The sequence below is a fragment of the Psammomys obesus genome, unplaced genomic scaffold (assembly GCF_907164565.1).
Source record: "Psammomys obesus unplaced genomic scaffold, mPsaObe1.curated_primary_1811, whole genome shotgun sequence".
Classification (NCBI taxonomy): Eukaryota; Metazoa; Chordata; class Mammalia; order Rodentia; family Muridae; genus Psammomys; species Psammomys obesus.
Window position 1 is genome coordinate 19,522,960 of NW_026595981.1, and position 19,545 is coordinate 19,542,504.

The following is a 19,545-nucleotide window of genomic DNA, read 5'->3' on the forward strand; positions in this document are numbered from 1 at the left end:
TACAGGTTTCCTTCTGTGTGACCCGTGTGTGCAGACTACATATACTAATACAAGGGTCCAGGGAAGTAGTGCTGAGCACACATGCTGCCGCCCCACATGGGCCTCTGCTGAGTGGCTCTCGGGAACCAGACCCACGAACAACTACAGAATATTGCTTCAAACTTCTCCTCTAGGTAGGAAGGGCAAGTGAGTTGTCAAGGGAGGCAAATACTTCCATACCAGTCAGAGTGTCAACTTTAGTGCTGACCAGTATTAGAGACAGCATCAGGGCTGTGCAACATTTCTCTCTCAGCACTCATGTCCTCAGGGTCCATGTCACCTACCTTCAATTTTCAAACTGTGAAAGAAAAAAACTTCCCTTTGCCACAAATGTTTACAACAGACTTGAACAAACCCTGTCCTAAGATGAATAGAAAGGGAGGTTATTTTTCTCCATTCTATTTCCCACCTGGAGTAAGAGGCCCTGCCAGTGAGCAACCCCCTACCCCCACCCCCGCAAACAGCACTCTTTTGACCATACAGATGGCAGTGTCCAATCTCCCTATCCCTGCCAAGCAAACACAAGCAAAATGCAGCTACTTCCAGATGCACAATCTGGCCTGACATGTTTAGAGATGGCATGGCTTTCACTGGTGAACGTACTTGGAGAAAAAGAATACAAGCGTCCATGGTTTTCCCCACCCACCTTAACTTCCCATCGGTTCCTTGATTCCCCCAAACCAGAGGCAGATGAATTGAAGACTGAGTAATAGTAGCTAGTCCCTGTTGTGCATAACTAGTTCCTGGAGCCAAAGGAGGCAGATTCAATTTGTTCTACCAATTATGAGTTGAGAGAAGACACCCAGTCAATAATCCGCTTCACGGGGGGAAAATAATCCACAGCTACAAACCCCACTAACACTTCACCAAACCATTAACCACAGATAAGTCGCACCACTTTCACATATAAACGAGTCTCAGACCAGTAAGCCATGAGCAGAGAACATGCTTTATTGAGTAGATATAGAAGAGCACATTCTACCACCTGTGGGGAAGGGCTTGGCATCTGTAAACGGCCTTTAGCCCTTCAGAAAAACCCCAGGGAAGCGGCTTTTGGATACATTTTAACAGTGACACTGAAACTGGAGGGGAGCTGCCACAGAACATGCTTAAAATCAGCTCCCTCCAACCCACAGTGAATATTAGTAGTGTACAGAGATGACAAGAGAAAGGCACAAATGACCAGAGTTAGGATTGTGGTGAGGGTGCCACGTGAAGACAGCAGTGCTGGAGGAGAACAAGTTGGGAAGGGTGACATGTCAGACATCAAAAGCTGCCCCAAGATAGCAGGTTATATAACGGGACAGGGAGAAATTAGAGGGAACATTTCTTCCTTCACTTAACACCACCAAAAATAGGAAACCAGAAACAGGATGATGGTGGCAAGTCCCAAAAGGGAAATGGAGCTCTTGGAGGGGCAGAAGCACTTCAGCCTGTTGGAGGGGGAGGCACTGTCGAAAAGGGACGCAAACCCTAGCAGTGTGGCCACTCTGTCTTGCTGAGTCATGGGCCAAGAAACAAGTCATTTTCAACCATTTTCCACTTCTCCCAGGAAGCTCTGGACAAAATCAGTGCAACTTATGTGGAAGTACAGCTACCTTATACCAAACTGGCAAAAAGGCAGGCAGAAAGATCTGCAGTGTGATTTATCAATTAACATGTGACATGAACAAATCTGAAAATATTTCGGCAATTGCCAACATAAAAGGGGGCAGAAAATAAAAAGCAAGGTGGGGCCACTCTCTGCTGTGGCAGAAGGATTATCTCCTTCTAGTGAGATGCTGCCCTAGAACCCACCAGTGAATACAAAGGAAAACATGGAGTCGCCACCTTACTCTCCACCCATCTCACTCAGATGGACAATGTGCTGTGGACCCCTGGGAAATGTCAGAAGTTCCTAGCTCTGGTCAGCCTGAGCTTGTCAAAAGGCAAGTCTTTTGACAAAAATGGAGAAAAATAAGTGACTATGAGATGAAATCCAGGGTGAAGAGATGCCTCCCAGTAGACACACATACACTCACAGGTACTGTCTCTTGCCCACCCCTTCACAAAGAATGAGTGAGGAGTACCTGGAAAGGGCCCTTGGATAGCAACCATGTTTGGCGGTCTGGTACCCAGGCAGAAAAGCACGAGCACGAAGTTCAGGACACAACAAACCTCACGGGGCTAAAGAAGACGAGGAGAGAACCAGTGACTGGACAGGTACAGTACCATAACACAACTCCTTGGGTCAGTGCTATGCGGGATCTGTACTCAGCCTGATACAGATCCGTCCAGGCAACCTCACTGAGGCCGAAACAACAGTTCCTCAGAACTAGTGTCTGCAGTGTACATGAAGGTCGGAGCCAGGACAGTCCTGAGGGGGTGGCCTTCCCAAAGGATACTGTACTTGCCAATCACAAGAGCAACAGAAATGACAGACAGATCCCTAGGGTACGGATTCCTACTGCTGGGGCTCGCTGGCTCGGAATGACAGGTCACCTAAGTGCCCTTGGGAGGGGTCCATTTTAAACAGCTTGGATCCATGGTTTTATTGGAGTTGGACCTTTTGGCCTCTTTGGCTATCCATTCATCTATCAGGTCCTGTGAAGAATAAGGGAGCAACTATTACATACATGAACTAACACGCTTTAAGACAGATCCCAAAATGACTATAAACAGGATTCATCCCAGGCCTAATAATATATTAAAGGTACGAGATGATATTATCTTTGAATCTGCAGACTCTTTTCTCTCTAATCTATACCTAGTCTGCCTTCAGTGAGAACTGAAAATCATTATTCATTTATGCTTATGACATGTAACTAAAAATGCAAAATGGGCCTGAGCTGAGGAGGCATTCAACAAAACAATTCCAAACCAGTTGCAAGAGTCCCAGAACTTGCAGCTATGGGCAGAAGTGTAATGCCACACAAAGCTGCTTAGCTTGTGTCATCCAGATCTGACAGAGCTTACCAAAAGCTCTGATAAGGACAAGGGAAAAGATAAGCTTAGCAACAAAGGCTTGTGGACTTTGCTGCCAGCTGGAATGGGCCTAGAAGGAGCTTCCAGTTAAATCCTCTAAGGGCAGTTAACTGTGGGTGTGCGGTCCCACTGGGCTTTGCCAGGCTTCAAGAACAACACAGGTAGTCGAGGAAAATCTCACCTGTCTCTTTAAAACTAGGTGCTTGCCTTTCCAATACTTGAGCATCTGAAGGGCTTGCAGAGTACTGACAATGTCCACGGGATTCACAGCTGTTTCCTGGCTGATTTCTGTAACAGAGGAGCCACTGAGATCCCAGCGGAAGCAGAGACTCCCATACCCCATGTCTCCCAAGGCCTCTTTCATGCCTGTTTCCAGAGGCCAAATCTGTAGTACTTGGGCCAACCTGTTCAGAATGTTTCACCAGTCCAAGTAACTACAAAAAACAAATTTAATGGTAAGAAGCTACTCTCGGCCCCTTAGAAATCAAGGTCAAATATGGAACCCCTAAATTCTTCCCGAGAAAGGAGAAGATGGCTTTCCTAAAATTCACATATTTCTTCTTGAAGTCTTTCTCCTTGATTTTTAAAGAAATGAGAAGCCAGACATAGTGGTGCACACCTTTAATCCCAGCACTTGGGAAGCAGGGATGGGTGGATCTCTGTGAGTTCAAGGCCAGCCAGGTCTACAGAGAAAAACCCTGTCTCAAAAAACAAATCAACAAAGAAATGATATATATGTATGTATGTGTGTGTGCACTTCATGTGTATGGGTGTTTTGCCTGGATGTCTATGCACCATGTGTGCCTGAACTAGAGCTACACATGGTTGCAAACTACAATACAGGTGCCTGTAACTTGAAGCCAGGTCTTCTGGAAGAACAGCCAATGCTCTTGGTTTTTATAAGCTCTTCCTCTTGTTTTTTAATAAGAATTAAGTGTAAACAACTCCAGACAGGAAAAACCACTTTATAACCATTCCCAGGACCCAATGTTCTGGGATGTTCAGGCCTGCAGTGGCGGTCTCTGCAATGTTTCGTGGTCACAGTCAGATTAAACAGAATGGGGCCACTGTAACTGAGTGCAACCTACCTTTGATGGAAATCTCCTTGCCCTGGAAGTTGTGCAGGTACCGAAGAAGCACTTCCTTCCAGTAGCTGCGGTAGCTTATGAGCCCCAGGTCTGACAGTGGGCGCTCTGGAGAGCCGACTTTCTCTTCCACTTTGGAAAGTAAATAACCTACCAAGAAAAACACAGACCTGGATCTTGTTTTTATTTGGAGAGAGGGACCCTAAAACTGTATTTCCTTATTTTGTGTGCGTGTTGGCATGGAGATCAAAGAACAACTTGCAGAAATTAGTTCTTTCTACCATGTGGGTTCTGGGAATTGAACTCAAGACCTTATCCTGGCAGCAAGTGTCTTTACCCACTGAGCTATCTCAGCTCTTGGGTGAGGGGGCTCTGTTGATACAAGATCTCACTAGGTTGTGCTGGTTGGTCTATAATACACTATAGACCAGGCCAGCCTTGAATATGCAGTGGAAATTTCCCCACTGTTTCTGTCTCTCTAGTGTTGGGAAACCCAGCCAGACTTTTTAAAACAACACCAAACCTCATCCTAACAACAAAAACCAGTGTACAGACACAGAAGATTTAAGAAGGACGCCTTCCTTGTAGTACTGAAGAGCCAACTATTCAACAGAGCATGTGCTGTGTGGCTATTAAGGACAGACTGGTTTTGTATAAACAGGAGTGGAAGAATGTGTTCACAGTGTGTCTTATAACAGGCACACAGAAGCAACCCTCGAAGCCATGAGAAGGACCTCTAGCACTGGTTCTCTGGAGGTATTTGCTAAAAAAAGACTTAAAAAACATTTACTTGTATTTTATGTCTGCCCACATGTATGCATTTATGTATGTGTACGATGTGTGGAGGCCAGAAGAGGGTGTCAGGTTCCCTGGAACCGGGGTCACAGCTGGTTGTGAGGCTGCCATGTGGATACAGGAGCCTGAAACCTGGCTTCTCTGAAAGAGCAGTTAAGTCTTCACTGAGCCATCTGTTCCACACCCCCACTCTACTTTGACTAATTCAATGATGGTGGATGCTGACTATGACACTCTTGTTTGCCACAGTGGTTATGCTTCTGCAGCCACTGGGAATGCCAACTTATGGAATACTGACGTAGCAAATACAGGAGTGAAGCTTGCTTCTTGAGAGCTTTTGGCCAGAGAATCATCAACTTTTCTCTGTGTAACGTCCTTTTCTAAATTTCTGTTTAAAAACATCTCACAACACATTCTGTTGATTCAGACACTGTACTCACAGCCCACAGAACTGTAATTCATGTCGGCAGAGAGCTTGTCAGCACAATGCTGATAGCCATTCTAAATCAACAGTTTACGGCAGTGGTTCTTAACCTTCCTAATGCTGACCCTTTCAATACAGTTCATGTTGTAGCGACCCCAAACCATAAAATTAATTTTTCGCTTGCTATTTCATAACTGTAATTTTGCTACTGTTCGGAATCGTAGTGTAAATAACTGATGTGACTCCCATAGGTTGAGAACCAGGTTTAAGCACTTGCCAACAAGCTGATGTTATAGTTCACATCCAGAACCCACAGAGGTGGGAGAACACTTCTGCAATTTGTCCTCTAGTCTCCACAAAATAACACACAAATGTAGTTAGAACTACCGCCCAGTCCATCTGCGAGTTACACGTTAGTGGGTACACAAATTCAAACCTGATACCCATGATTAATGAGGAGAGGATATAATACCCAAAGCCTGAGTCAGGTACATGGATTACCTCCATAAGTGCTTACATAAATGAAATCCCAAGCATCAAAGGAGAGTTTTAAGCCTTGGGCACACAACTGTGCTGTCTCAGTCTCAAATGGTGTAAGCCCACAGAGCTTACTTTATTATTCTCTGCATCTCCTACTAATCCATTAGCAACTCAAGGTTCTGTAGTCATTGATTAAGTGTTCATAGTTCCCCTTTTTGTTCATTCACTAACTAGCTGTCACTGCATGTTAGGAATTGTCAAGACAACAGGACAAAAAACATCCCCAGGGTCCTGGCCTTGAGGAGCTGATGCTCAGCAACATTACTTACTGAAATCAATGAGCATCTTGCCATAGCCCTGTCTCATATACTGAGGCATGGTGAGGATGCAGGATACATTGTAGTTGAGAAATGAATTCTTCTCCTAAAATCAAGAACAGAACAGCAGATAATGAGGCACTGAAACCAGAAGTTTCACCACCAACATCCCAATCCTACACACAAAACGAATCTATAGCAGCGGTTCTCAACCTTCCTAATACTGTGACCCTTTAACAAAGTTCGTGTTGTGATGACCAACCATAAAATTATTTTCGTTGCTACTTCATAACTGAGTTCTGCTAGTTATGAATTGTAAATATCTGTTTTCTGATGGTCTTAGGCAACCCCTGTGAAAGGGTCATTTGAGCCCCACCTCTAAAGGGGTCGAAACCAACAGTTGAGAACCACTGGATTCTAAGGCTGCTTGCAAAATTTTTACTACTAGGAAGAGGCCCAACAGCTGTTACCACTTCATAATGACCAAGCTGTTAACTTGAGGTTCTCTCTAGCTGAGACCTCTAGTGCCAATTTTGGGCTAAAAACTCCAAGAGCATGCTAAAGCCAAGATTGCTGAGTCAACCTACAAGGGCACTCTTTAAGAAGCACTGTTTCAGAAGGCAGCTTGCCTATTAGAAAGATAGGAACCAACAGAACTCCCCCTAGAAGGTCAAAATATAACCAAATCACATATCACATGACTTTATAAATATCCAGACTAAAATTAATCCCAGCACTCCTGAGTTGGAGGCAGCTGGATCTCTGAGTTCGAGAGTTGCCTGGTCTACATAGCAAGTTCCAGGACAGCCAGGGATACACAGAGAATCCCTGACTCAGAAAAAAAAAAAAAAAAAAAAAAAAAAGTGTGTATATGTATGTGTGTGTGTGTGTATATATATATATATACACACACACACACATACATATGTACGTACGTATATAAAATCTTCAGAATCAAAAGGGCCAGGAAGGGTCAATAAAATATGCACAGACTACCAATGTTTTTTCTTGAAAACTGTGAGGACTGCCCTGGTCACAGAACTGTTATATACTACAAGACACTGCCCTGTACAGTTTAAGTGCTGAATTGTATAGTACATTGTATTTTAAGTTGTTACATTACAATAAAAACCCATAACCATAGCTGTGGTGACCTTTAATGCCAGCACAGGGGAGGCAAAAGCAGATGGATCTCTGTGAGCTAGTTATAGGCTAGCCAGGACCAACAGGGAGACCCTGCTTCAACAAAACAAAAGATACCCATAAGCTAGATTTGGCCTTGCATCTTTTAAAGTAAACAGGTACCACCACTGAAGAAATTCACTGTGCTAGAGTGAACCCAGCTGGAGAAGAAGCAACCATAATATGTTCCTGATTTTAACCTAACATGGAGGAAGGCAAAGCCCGAAGAGTTGGCTCGACTACAAGATGTGCTTTAAATTCATAGGAAGAGTCCACGCCAGAAATTAATAGCTCCAACCCACAAGCCCAGAAAATACAGAGTAAACTTCTAATGACAGTGTGAGGCAGGTGTCCCGGAACAAGTCTGTAATCCCAATCTTAGAGGTTGAGACAGGAAGCCTCTCCCAGGTTTGATGCTGGCCTAGCCTGCATGATTCCAGGTGAGCCTGGATATCAGATCCTGAACTGAATATTTTCATGAACTATCTATGGTAGCTGTTCACTTTGCTTTTTTTGCTTATAGGAAGGCTATCACTGTCATCTGCTTCTCCATCAGAGATCTGAGCCCTCTGATGCCAACACCCATAACGCTGTTGTAGTTGTTAAGCTTCTAAAACACCAGATCCTGCTGACCTTAGAAAAATAGCCAATCAGGTGACAGCCAGTATTGTCTGCTTCTGTCATAACGTAGAACAGGAAAGGTTCTACATCATAGTATAACGTCTTATGATCCAGAAAAAGCTTCGCCAAAAGGCAGAGGTTTTGGCAGTAGATCTGGAAGCAGAAAAAGGAGTTTGTGAAGGCCAGTGAACTTCTAAACTCACCCAAACCAAAGCCTAAAAAGAATGGCTATACCAGCACTATTCACAAAACAGAATTAATTTCTACCTCCCTCACAAATGTTTTGTGAAGACAAAACATTCCTTTGGAACCCTATTAAAGCTCACCACTATCACCTCTTTTTCAAGCCACCACTTTTTACCTTATTTTTCTTGCCATCTACTTCAAACACAGAGATGGAGCCTTTGCGATAAATCTCATCACCAGGGGGGTGTTTCCACACACACTTGGCCTACAAGAGAATGGAGTTCAAATGAAGCAGTAAGGTTTTTCCGAAACCCTGTTCCTTTACTGGGAAAAGGAATTGCAGGTTAAATGTGGTTAAACTGAGTTAATGGACAGTTGAACACACTTGAGGACAGTGAAATCAACTGTTTTTAGAAAAGTTAAAGCCTTCTTAAGCTGTTGCAATACATCCATGGCATTTCTATGGCTGTTTGGAGCTCAAGTTTTCTGGATTATTTCTGACATTATCTCAGCCCAAGATATTGAATCACCCACTACGTAAAAGCTAGATAAATAAGAATATCCTTGCTTACAATAAAATGTCTCATGCTAACAGGAAGTTCTTAATCGGCTTAATCTGGCAGCTTAGTGTTGCTAAATAAGTTACGCTCTCCTTTACCAGTCACTTCCCATTACCATCCTACTTTCATCATCTGTTTGCAGACTGGAAAACAGACCCACAATGGTGAAGATCACAGCCACTCACTTTCTGCCCACCTCCTGCCATATGCTAGATAAAGAGAAAATCCTTCTATGGCTTCTTTTAAAGACAGGAGACCTGGCTTAGCAACAGGAAGCTGGAAGGCACTTGGTTCCAAAATAACCTTTTTCCTTATTCTCAAAATGTTCAATTCATGGTGCTGGAGTAGTACCCAGCATCTTGGGCAACAAGCCAAGTTCTCTACCACTAAATTAACCTGGACCTGCAGTGAGAAGCTGAAGCAGGTATAGGTGTTTGTTGCCAAGTCTGATGACTCACACTCAATGCTGGGAACCTACATAGTAGAAGGAAAGAACTAACTCCCACAGGTTCTCTCATCTTCACACATATGCCATTGTGTCTATGCACATGCACGCACACACAGATACCAAGTTTACACATATAAAAAAATTCTCATTAAACAATTCACTACATCTTTTTAACAACTTAAGCATAAACTTCCATTGGACCTAGTGGTTGGTCCACGCTGGTCACGCCAGCACTCAAGAAACAGGAAAACAACTCTAAGTGTGGGGCTAGCCTAGGCTAGAGACCCTATCTGAAACAAACAAAAACCACACAGTCATCCTCCAAGAATTATGTTCCAGGTTTGGAAACACTGCTCAGTGGTGAGTGTGAGGCTGTGTATGTGTGTGCCTGTATGTATATGTGTGTGTACCTGTGTGTGCGTATATATATGCATGCACATCTTTTCCTATTTTAATCCAAAGAATGTTCAGAATATAAACTACCAACCCATTCTGTTACTTTCATCATCCATTACAGGTAGATTTCTCTATATATTCACTCAACACACATTTCACAGATATCTACCATCTAAAATATAAGCCATACTGTCCTATCCACTAAAATATGTTTTCATTGAGTTCGGTACAAACACAAACTGTAGGAAGAAACAGAAGATGTTTGTGGACAGGATGTAATCAAGATGCCATGCAGCACCAGCTCTCGCAGAGGGTTATCCCGAAATGTAACTTTCAGTTCCTTGTATCTCTACCCATTGCTTTGGATACTTGGGAGATGTCATCTCTAGGACACAACTGGGAAATTGTGTAAAATTACCCTCATGGCCATGGTCACAGCAATGGAACTCAAGAGAACATACCATGTGTCGGCGGAGTATTGTCTGGCTCTTCATGTATTTTAAGCAGAATTCACACATGTAGAGACGTCCTAGCCGTGCATATTCTTCAGGATAGGGAGAATGGTACCAAGTATCCAACTCGTAACGGCCAAAAGCAATTGTTTTAATCATGTTGCTTCCCTCTGTAATTTGGCCTTGAAGCCTTAACTTCTCCTATCACCAAGAAGAAACCAAAACAAATAAGAATTAGAATCCCTTATCTTTGGTTTTAAAATTAATTTTTATCTATGTGTATAGATGATTTTACACACACACACACACACACACACACACACACACACACACACACACCCCACATGCATTATCTAGTGCCTACAGAAAGGAAAGGGCACCAGATGTCCTAAAATTAGACTTATAGGTGGCTATGAGCCACCCTGTGGGTGCTGGGAACTCTATGTGGGTTCTCTACCAAAAAAAAACCAGCAAATATTTAATTGTTAAGTCATGTCCAGCCCCTATTATTCTTGTTTTTGGAAGCCTCTACCAGGCCGGCATGTAAGCTATAAAAATAATCAGCTAGATTTGGCCTCTATCAATGAGATGGCCACTAAGGAGAGTCAGCAGAGCATGGAAAAATCAGGCAAGTTCACACAAAACATGCCAGCCATACTGCCCAGGTATCTTTTAAAAAAAAAAAAAGAAAAAAGAAAAGGTTTCTTATATTTTGGCTCAGCCTCAAATGAGGATATAATGAAGATGACCTTGAATTCCTGACTTTTCTGCCTTCATTTCCAGACGCTTCAGTTACAAGCAGGCACCACAGCAGATTTATGTGGTGTTGGAGATGGACCCCAGGGTGTCCTGGACCCCAGGTAAGCACACTGCCAAAAGAACTACAGTACTAGCCCATTTCTGGCTTTGTTTTTAATTTTTTTAATATATGTGCATGTAAATGTGGAGGATATTCAGGCTTGAACTCAGGCTTGTCAGCAGGTGGCCTCCTGGTCCTCCTTCCTCCACCTCACTAGGGCTAGATTACAAGTGCACACTAGGCAATTACTTTTTGTAGTAGCCAGCTGGGGCAATGACCTTCATGATGACAAAGAAAAGCAGGAGGCAACCAATAAATATTCCAGACTGGAGCAGTCACCAAACCCTGCCTCCTGCGACTGATGTAATTAATAAAAGGAATGAGGGGAGGAGATGAAATCAACACTACTGTTTTTCTAGACCAGCAACAGGTGTATAACAAGACTGTATTAGAAGCGAACAAAAAAGAGCATTTCTGCCTGGATATCACACACACCTATAGTCTCAGTGGAAGGACGATATGAACCCAGTATGAACCAAAAGTTCCAATCTTGCTTAGGCAACAAAATGAAACCCGCTTGTCAAAAATAAATACATTCAATTAAATATCTGATTGTAGTCTTCCTTTTCATTTTTCTTCACTGTTATTTTCATTCTTTTAGGGTAAATGATTGAAATAAAAAGAAACCTTACAAAAAGAATGGTGCTGCAGGGGCCCCCAAGTCCTGAGGATCTCAGAATTGTATATTTCACCCAAGAGACAAAAGGGTACCTAGAGCTTAACCACCCCCTACCTCAAGCCAAACTGGATGAGGGAGATAGAGAAGGGAAGGGGATGAGAAGAGGGTGATGTTTTCCATGTAAATGGGAAGGAAGACTATCTCTAAAGATAGCTAGGGTGAAAGGGAAAAGATTTCATCAGTAATGTACTCAATTCCCATCAGACTGGTTGATAATCACTCTTCTTGGAAGTTCTAAGGGCTTTTCACAAGGGTCCTCCCCCCATTGTGGGGGTCTGATACTTACCAAATCCTCAGAAGCCCGGGCTTGCGCTCTACGGAAAAGATCTAAGTCATATTCACTTGTCAGGTTTTCCAAGAGAGGCTCCCGAGTATTCCCATAGGTCTGTCTGTGTTCCTAGGAAAAATAACCAGGGGTTGAGACTGTCTGTGTAGAACTTGGTTAATTTCATCCCAAAGGCTACAAAGCTGAACCAGATGCCATTTACAGAGTACCTATCACTGGGTCTGGAGGACTGAGCTCAGGCACAACTGCAGCAGGTCAGTGCCAGAGCCTGCCCCCTGCTCGCCCTATGAATCTGAGCAACATAAAGGCCAACAGCTCCCACAAGGCACTACAGATCCTAGAATCCTAGAGCTGGCTGAAGGGACTCTGGCCAGCTCAAGCTAGGCAAGCATGGCTCTGACAGGTCTTGCCCTTCTCCCTCATTCTCTCTGCCTTGCTAGAAATCACTAGATTATACTCCCAAAGCTAGCCAGGAAAATCTATTCCCTTATTTGGTTACTTCCTCTTCCTGAGGCTGACTACCAAAGTCCACCTATCAAAGTACTTAAGTCCAGCAATCAAAAGCCCCCTTTGGTTCACTTAATTTAGCATGCCCAATCAAAATGTACTACCACATTCTAGCCCTCTAACAAAGCCCTCCCCCTTGTTCTTTTCTTAAAAATTACACCTGCAAGGCCATTTGCTGCTGTTTTTCTGCCTGAGTCAGAGAGCAGCCACTTTAATTTTTCTTCCCCACTTAATAAAGGATCTCTCTGAGAAAAAAGGTGCTTGGGTATAGTTTGTGCCTAATCCAGGTCTCTGTGTGTGGTGGCGGTCTCCTCCACTGATGACACTCCTGGACAAAGAAGCACATTCTCCAAGCCTTGGTGCTTGAAGATGTTGCCTGGAAGGAAAACGTTAAGCAAGGGAAGGCAGTTGGACTAGTGGGCCTCTGGAAGCTGCTTCTGACATCACTTCACTGTCTGTCTGACTTGTAAGGCTCCCATGTTACAACCCCAGACAAGTACACAAGGAAAGCAGCTCCTGGAATGTTTAACAGTGCCTTATTAAACATCAAGAAAAAATAAAACAATTAAAAACATAAAAGGAATCCAGTTTTCAGTAACTTTCAAATCTTACCAAGCTAGTCACTTCAAGTTTCCTTTCCATGAAAGGAAGGTTGAGGAGGAGGGAGACTTTTCTTTAAAACTGATTCTAGCCCTTCCCTCTCTACTCTAGGCTCCACCTCCCCAAGAAGAGAAGACAATGGGAGAGTAGAAGACTCATCCCAGGAAGATTCAACACTTAACACACATCAGCATCTAAGGAAAACACTCATCCTATGAACATTTCCTATGGCTAATATAGTTCAATCTTTTTGAAATTTGGACTCTGGGACCTAAAATTGAGGTTCTAAGAATTACTGATTTCTTCCACTTCTACAAAAGATAACACACCTTCTCCATTTCTTACATTTTGAGAAAGGATCTCATGTAGCCCCTGCCTCCACTTCCCAATGCTGGGACTACAGGCATGCTAAACCACACTGCTGGGGAATCAATGTGCATGTTCTGCATACAGGCACCCAACTGAACAACTTCTCCAGACAAAAACAAACTAGACAGGGGTAGGGTCACAGGCCTGTAATCCCAGCACTTGGGAGGTATAGAATCAACTTTAGAACAGCCCTAGTGACATATTAGCAAATTCAAGGCCAACCTCTGCCACATGAGACCCTATTTGAAAAGGCAAAAAATAAGCAACAAGAAAAATATCTATCTTGCATTTTAAATCAGGAAGAACCCAAATAACCTATCTCAAGCTAGTGAAAAGCAGATGTCTGCAAGGTTAAACAGCTCAAGAGCTTTTATATGAGATGCTCGTTCTCCCTGTGTTAACTGGAAGGTCTGTTACCTTTTCTAAGCCCTTTCCCAGAGTGAACAGAGAGTGCATCCCAGCCTCTCAGTGAATGACACCCTTGTGTTTCCACAACTATACTATCAACAATGAATAGGCAGGGGCACACTTGCACCCACCACCGGGGACCTCCAACCAGTCCATGAAACCAGCAGACTGGCACTGCATGTATTTAGCTAGATTCTCAGTAAGTTCAGCCAGAACTTAAAAATTGTTCATTTATTGCCTGTTCTAATGACAGAGCAGAATAGCATTAAAATTCTATGAAGAAAAGATACTCAGACCAAAAGACACACATCAACACGTAACATAATATATACCTACATCTCAGATGGGTGATCTTTATAGGGAATATCCTCTACGTTTGGTCTCTCTTCCATCCCAACCACCCCCAAGACAGGGTCTCATTGTCTAATCTAGCATGGCTCTTAGGTCTCAGTTTGTGGCCCATGCTGGCCTCAAGCTCATGGCCTCCCTGCAGGTGAGTCACCATTTCTGACAGGCCTTTCTTCTCTTTTGTTTTTGAAACAGGGTCTTGCAATGTTAGCTACCAGGCACAGACTACCATGGCTGGCTTTATTTCAGTAGAAAACATATACTAATACATTTCCAGGAAAAGTAAATCTTTACCTAAAAAGCTGTATTTTATGCAAAAAAGGTTTGAAGACTTGTTAAAGTCTTGACCTTTAATGAGGACACTGGTTCAAGATCATTACGTGAAAAAAAGGACAACTAGGTAGTATGGTATAATGATGAAAATAACAAATTATGTAGTTAAAATATAAAAAGCTAAAAACTTGATAAACGCTATTTTTAGGTAGATTAATCTTATCTTCTGTATATTCCTAATTTTTCCTTATTAGTATAAAACGTATTATATTCAAAGTTAGTGCTCTGATGTTTAGCTCTGCCCCTAGTCCCTGAATATTTAGACAGCCATTTGTTCTAGTAGGCAAATTTGCCTCCTTCCCCTGGGACTGAAAAATGAACCAAGACCCTTTACACATGCTACTACTGATGTATAAAACCAGGCCTTTACTTTTCATTCACAACAGGGGCTTTGCTAAGCTGCTGAGGCTGGCCAGGAACTCACTTGGCAGCTAGGGAGGCCTGGATCTCATACCCTCTTGCCTCACTCAGCCTTCAGAGCAGCTGGGATTACAGAGCCACACCAACAGGATCTCTTTAACTGTATGTAATCACTTAAAACTTTAGTGAAGGAGTTTTGCCAACTGAGCTACATCCCCAGGTCCAGAGGATTGAATTCTCAGAAAACAAAAACTACTCTATTTCACCTGTACAATCCCCCTGGTCTCCACTCAACAGCTCCAACTTGGGGAGGGTACTAGGACATTAAGAGTCCCCCAGAACTCACTGGATAGATACTCTTGTAGAAAATAGCTAAGTAATCTGAAAGGCAGACACTCAGACTGGGGAGTTCAGTCTCATTAAGTACTGGAGTTTTCCTCACCATATATTTCTCTTTCTGCTCTTTGCTTAGTCCAGAATTTCTTTTCTTCCTGAGTTCAGCCACTTTTTCCTTATACCGAAGCTGTCTCTCTGTCGGTGCCTGAAAGAAAAACAAAACAAAACTGAGAAACTACCTAGAAAATTCATTAATGTAAACTTCAAAATATCACATCTTTTTAAATTTTTCTTTTCTTTTCTTTTCTTTCTTTTTTAATAAGACAGGTTCTCTATAACCCAAGCTGGCCTCCAACCTGGAATTTCTGCTCTTGCTTCTACCTCCTAATTCCATCTTGCTGGAATTACAAATCCAAACTGCCAAGTTTTTTTTTTTTTTTTTTTTTAAAGAGTCTTCTCTATATAGTCCTGGCTGGCAATCCTTCTTTCTCTTAAGAGTGCTGAAATTATAAGCATGGGCTACCATACTGAGTTTAACAAACAAACAAACAAAAAAAACCGGAAAGAAAAAAAATGCCAGAAACAATACTGCCACACAGCTAGCTAATAATATTAATTTTATGATTCTAAAGTAGATTCTTTTACCATCCAAACCACAGTTCTTACTTTGTTAAGTTGTAAGAAATAAGTTCTCATTCCCCTTTCAGGAATGCAGACTTATTTTCACTAGTATGAATGAAGACTGAAAGTCACAATGGAGGAGGGAGGAGCATTATGATTCATGTTTATAATCCCAGCAGAAGCAAAAAGATTGCTACAAATTACAGGCCAGATCGATAAAAGCTCTATAACAAGAATTCCCCCCCCCCACACACACACACAAATGCTGGGTGATTGTGGTACACACCTTTAATTCCAGCACTCAGGAGGCAGAGACAGGTGGGTCTCTGTGAGTTGGAGGCCAGCCTGGTCCACAGAGCGAGTTCCAGGACTGCCAGAGTTACACAGAGAAACCCTGTCTTGGGGGAGAGAAGGACGGGGGCAAAAATAAAAATCTATGACAGGATAGAAAAGTATAAGGAATTAATTACAGATTCCAGACTGCTTTTGCCTACCAAGCCCTAAGGTGAGATACTACACGTTAGATGACTGTCCCCACAGGTAGGCATTACTCACTCCTTCATATTAATAAAGAAATGAAGTTTACCATCTGGCCTGCCCAGGACACACAGCTAATAGGAGAACAGGAGTTTTCAGATCCAGATGTTTGGCTCCTTACCACGGTGCCTCCTCGGCTAGTCACCTATCACCTAACTGCAGACACAGACACTAGACGACAGAGCTATGACTAATACTTTACAAAGGCCGACATCTGGGGGAAAGTACACAAGAGGAGTACACAGGAAGATTTACTAATTATGGGAGAAGGTCTTGGAAGAATTCCTGTAAGAGCTAAGACTTGCTCAAGGCCTTGAAGGATATGTATGTAATCTCTTCTTGGTAATGATATAGAGTTCTCAGAAAGATCAAAGTCATTTAAGAAGAAGGAAGGAGTTAAAGGCAATCCATGCAGCCTGAATGTCCAGAGACGATGATGAGGTCAGAACAAGGATGCTTTCTGCAAACCACAGAAAAACTGAAGTGGAAAGTAGCTCAGCTGACAAGTGTCAAATACTGAGAAAATGCCACTGGTGATATAAAAAATATGCCAGCAAAGTCAAAGGTGTTTAAAAGCCAACGACAACAGGTTAAAATAAAGCTTCAAAATGAGAAAATGGACACACAATGTAACCTTTCAAATAACCAGAATATTTTATACTATTACTTACTACTGTTACTATAATTACAAATAGCTTGATCCCACCACTTACGAGATAGCAATGTTTGCTTTATGAAAAATTAACAGTTGAAACCAAACATCATTTCAAGTTGATGTCTGGAAGACCAGTGATTCTGATGTGTCATGGGAAACAAGAGGCATGGATTTGCCTATAAAGACAGTTACGGAACAAAGGAGATGCAAGGCAGACCTCAAACTGTGGCTGGCCAGAGCTTTCACAAGGCCCATACCTGGTGCCTGGTTGCATGCCTGTTGTTGTCATCTTGCCTGTGGGACAGCATCCTTTCTTCTATCTGCTTATCCCGGCTCTGTGCTCTCACCTGCAACCATCAACAATGTCAATAAATCCACCTGCTTCTAAGACTACATTTACTTAAAGTATAAGAATTTGTGATAATCCTTTGTGTTTGCACGATACTTTGAAAGTATAAGTATTCTTATTGATTATTGCTATCTCTATTAGAAAAAAAATGAGGCCTCACACGGTGCTTTCTCAACCACTAAATGAATAAATAGCAAAGAAATGAAACGATCACAGTTAAATGTTGTAAAGTTAAGACTTTTGATAAAAATGACTGTGGCCTGGAGTTCTTCCACTATGCTGGGAAACTATGAAGAAATACATAGAATAAGGAAATATGAAGAAAACATCAGAAAAATCTGAGTTTAGGATGGGCACAGTGATTCTGCCTGTAGTTAGTAGACAGATTGATGCAGCTTAGGAGTTCAAAACCAGCCTATGCAGCATAGGGAAATAAGACCCCACCACAAGGGCTGGGAAGGAAGGGGGAAACCTGAATTCACATCTATAGGGAAACAGACTGTAGATATAAAACCTCAGACAAATCACATCACTCTCATTAGTTTCCATTTCACCCTTTGGGAACTGACACACCTGCCTGGTGGGCTGCACCACTGAGAGGACCAATATTTCTCACATCTGCTCCACTGTAAGAAATGGTACCACCTCAACGGCTGATCAATTCAAAACTTGGACATAATCCTTCATTTTTATCCCATCTCCACACTGAGCCCATCCATCTTCTACTGGCTTGCTCTCCTTCAAACCACATCCTGAATCCAATCATTTCTTAGGACATTTTACAGACACCATGCTGGGCCAAGCCCTCATTTACTGCAAGAACTTCTGAAAGGCTTCCAGCACACCTATCCTGCATCATCTCTTTCTTCTCCTGTCATTCTCCTCAGGCTAAATCGTTGTTTCAGTGACACATCCTTCCTCTGCCTGGACCCTCCACATGACTCCAACTGCCATGAGAATAAAACATAAACCTTGTGCCAAGGCCTATGGGCCTTTAGGATCTGACTCTGCTTCTTCATTTCCAATCATGCTCCCATCACACAACCTACCTTCAAACCCAACAGTCTGTCCCCAGCTCATGGTCACTGCACTTGCTATTCTTTCTCCTTGGCTATCTCCACTCTTTGGTTTTTACCTGTTGTTACTTTGACACCATCCACATTCTAGATCATACCCCAAACTCAAGGAGGGCTTCTCGGACCTCTAGCAAAAGCACTATGTTTTTCCCACCTTGAAAACAGACTCTTTCTCCTTTGGTTTATCATTACATAAACTTATATTTACTTATTAATTTACAGGTTTCCCCATGGGAAAGCAAATCCCTTGACGGCAGGTGTTTTTGGCTTTGATTTTTATCTTAGTCACTGAATCTCAGCTGTCCATAAAGTTACACACAGCCACACAATACGCCAAGAAAGGCAAGAGCGATCATGCACAAGCAGGGAGTTTAAAGCACTTTCACCAGGCTAGAGAAGCAGCTCAATAGTGGTGCGCTTGCCTAATATCTACAAAGGCTCTGCTTCCCAGTGGCCTCCTCCAAGCACATGGTCCAGTAGCAAAAAGATGAATAACGCTAGCCTCATTTCTCCTGGAGAGGAGACAGAGGAAAAATTTACAACAGAAATGGTTCCCTTTATTTAGGATTTCTTCCCCTGGTCTGAAGTTTTCCTGAAATTTCTGAAATAAATCGCTGAAGGGACTGAAGGTGTAGATTTTGCTTCAAGTCATACTCTCCAAAGCCACGCTTTAGGAAGAGAGATGCAAGACAAAGCGCTATCAGATGGCTGTGTTTAAGGACAAACAGCAGAGGAACATTATGAAAACACCATCACAGTTATTTTCAGTGTGAGTGTCTGGGCAGCTTCTGAATGGGGTGCTGACACAGCCATGCTTGCTCTTACCCACCTGCAGACAGTGGAAGACAGCAGGAAGAGCCCACACAGAAGGCAAGCTGTCTTATACAGACAGATGTGGAATTAAGGCAAAGAGCAGGGTCTTTAGCAGAAATATACATGTAAGCATTTCAAGTTTTACTTGGTGAAAATTTAAACATGTAAAGAGACACTCCCCCAACTCCACCCTTAGACGTTGTAAAAAGAACAAGTTCCTGAAGCAAGGAGAACAGGAAATTGAATTCTTTTCCAAATGAGACCTGCTCATACAAGCATAAACCTGTGACCCCCAGGCCTTGTGAGCAAAAGAACAACGAATAGCAACTAACACTTTGCTGTAGTCAAAGTATTTAGTTTGGATAACTTGTCCAAAGACTACCTGAGCTGTCTAATTACTACTTGCAAGTCTTGCTTCCCCATAATTAGCTGTGATTCCATCCTCGGTAGTAGTAACTCA

General features: G+C 42.7%; 1 protein-coding gene across 3 annotated transcripts in view; it reads right to left on the reverse strand.

The window, feature by feature from the left end:
* Positions 1-969: 969 nt before the first annotated feature.
* Positions 970-19,545, reverse strand: part of Kat7 (lysine acetyltransferase 7) — a 34,321-nt gene continuing 15,745 nt past the window's right edge. For 2 of the 3 annotated variants that reach the window (XM_055620058.1, XM_055620060.1), the window contains exons 6-15: positions 17,105-17,194; positions 15,141-15,239; positions 11,774-11,884; positions 9,959-10,150; positions 8,269-8,358; positions 7,920-8,060; positions 6,117-6,210; positions 4,092-4,238; positions 3,185-3,291; positions 970-2,622 (exon numbers count right to left, since the gene is read on the reverse strand). In XM_055620058.1, coding sequence (XP_055476033.1) covers positions 2,521-2,622; positions 3,185-3,291; positions 4,092-4,238; positions 6,117-6,210; positions 7,920-8,060; positions 8,269-8,358; positions 9,959-10,150; positions 11,774-11,884; positions 15,141-15,239; positions 17,105-17,194 — 1,173 coding nt within the window. In that variant the 3' untranslated portion in view covers positions 970-2,520. The remainder of the gene's footprint in view (positions 2,623-3,184; positions 3,292-4,091; positions 4,239-6,116; positions 6,211-7,919; positions 8,061-8,268; positions 8,359-9,958; positions 10,151-11,773; positions 11,885-15,140; positions 15,240-17,104; positions 17,195-19,545) is intronic. The other variant, XM_055620059.1, reaches the window with a different exon arrangement.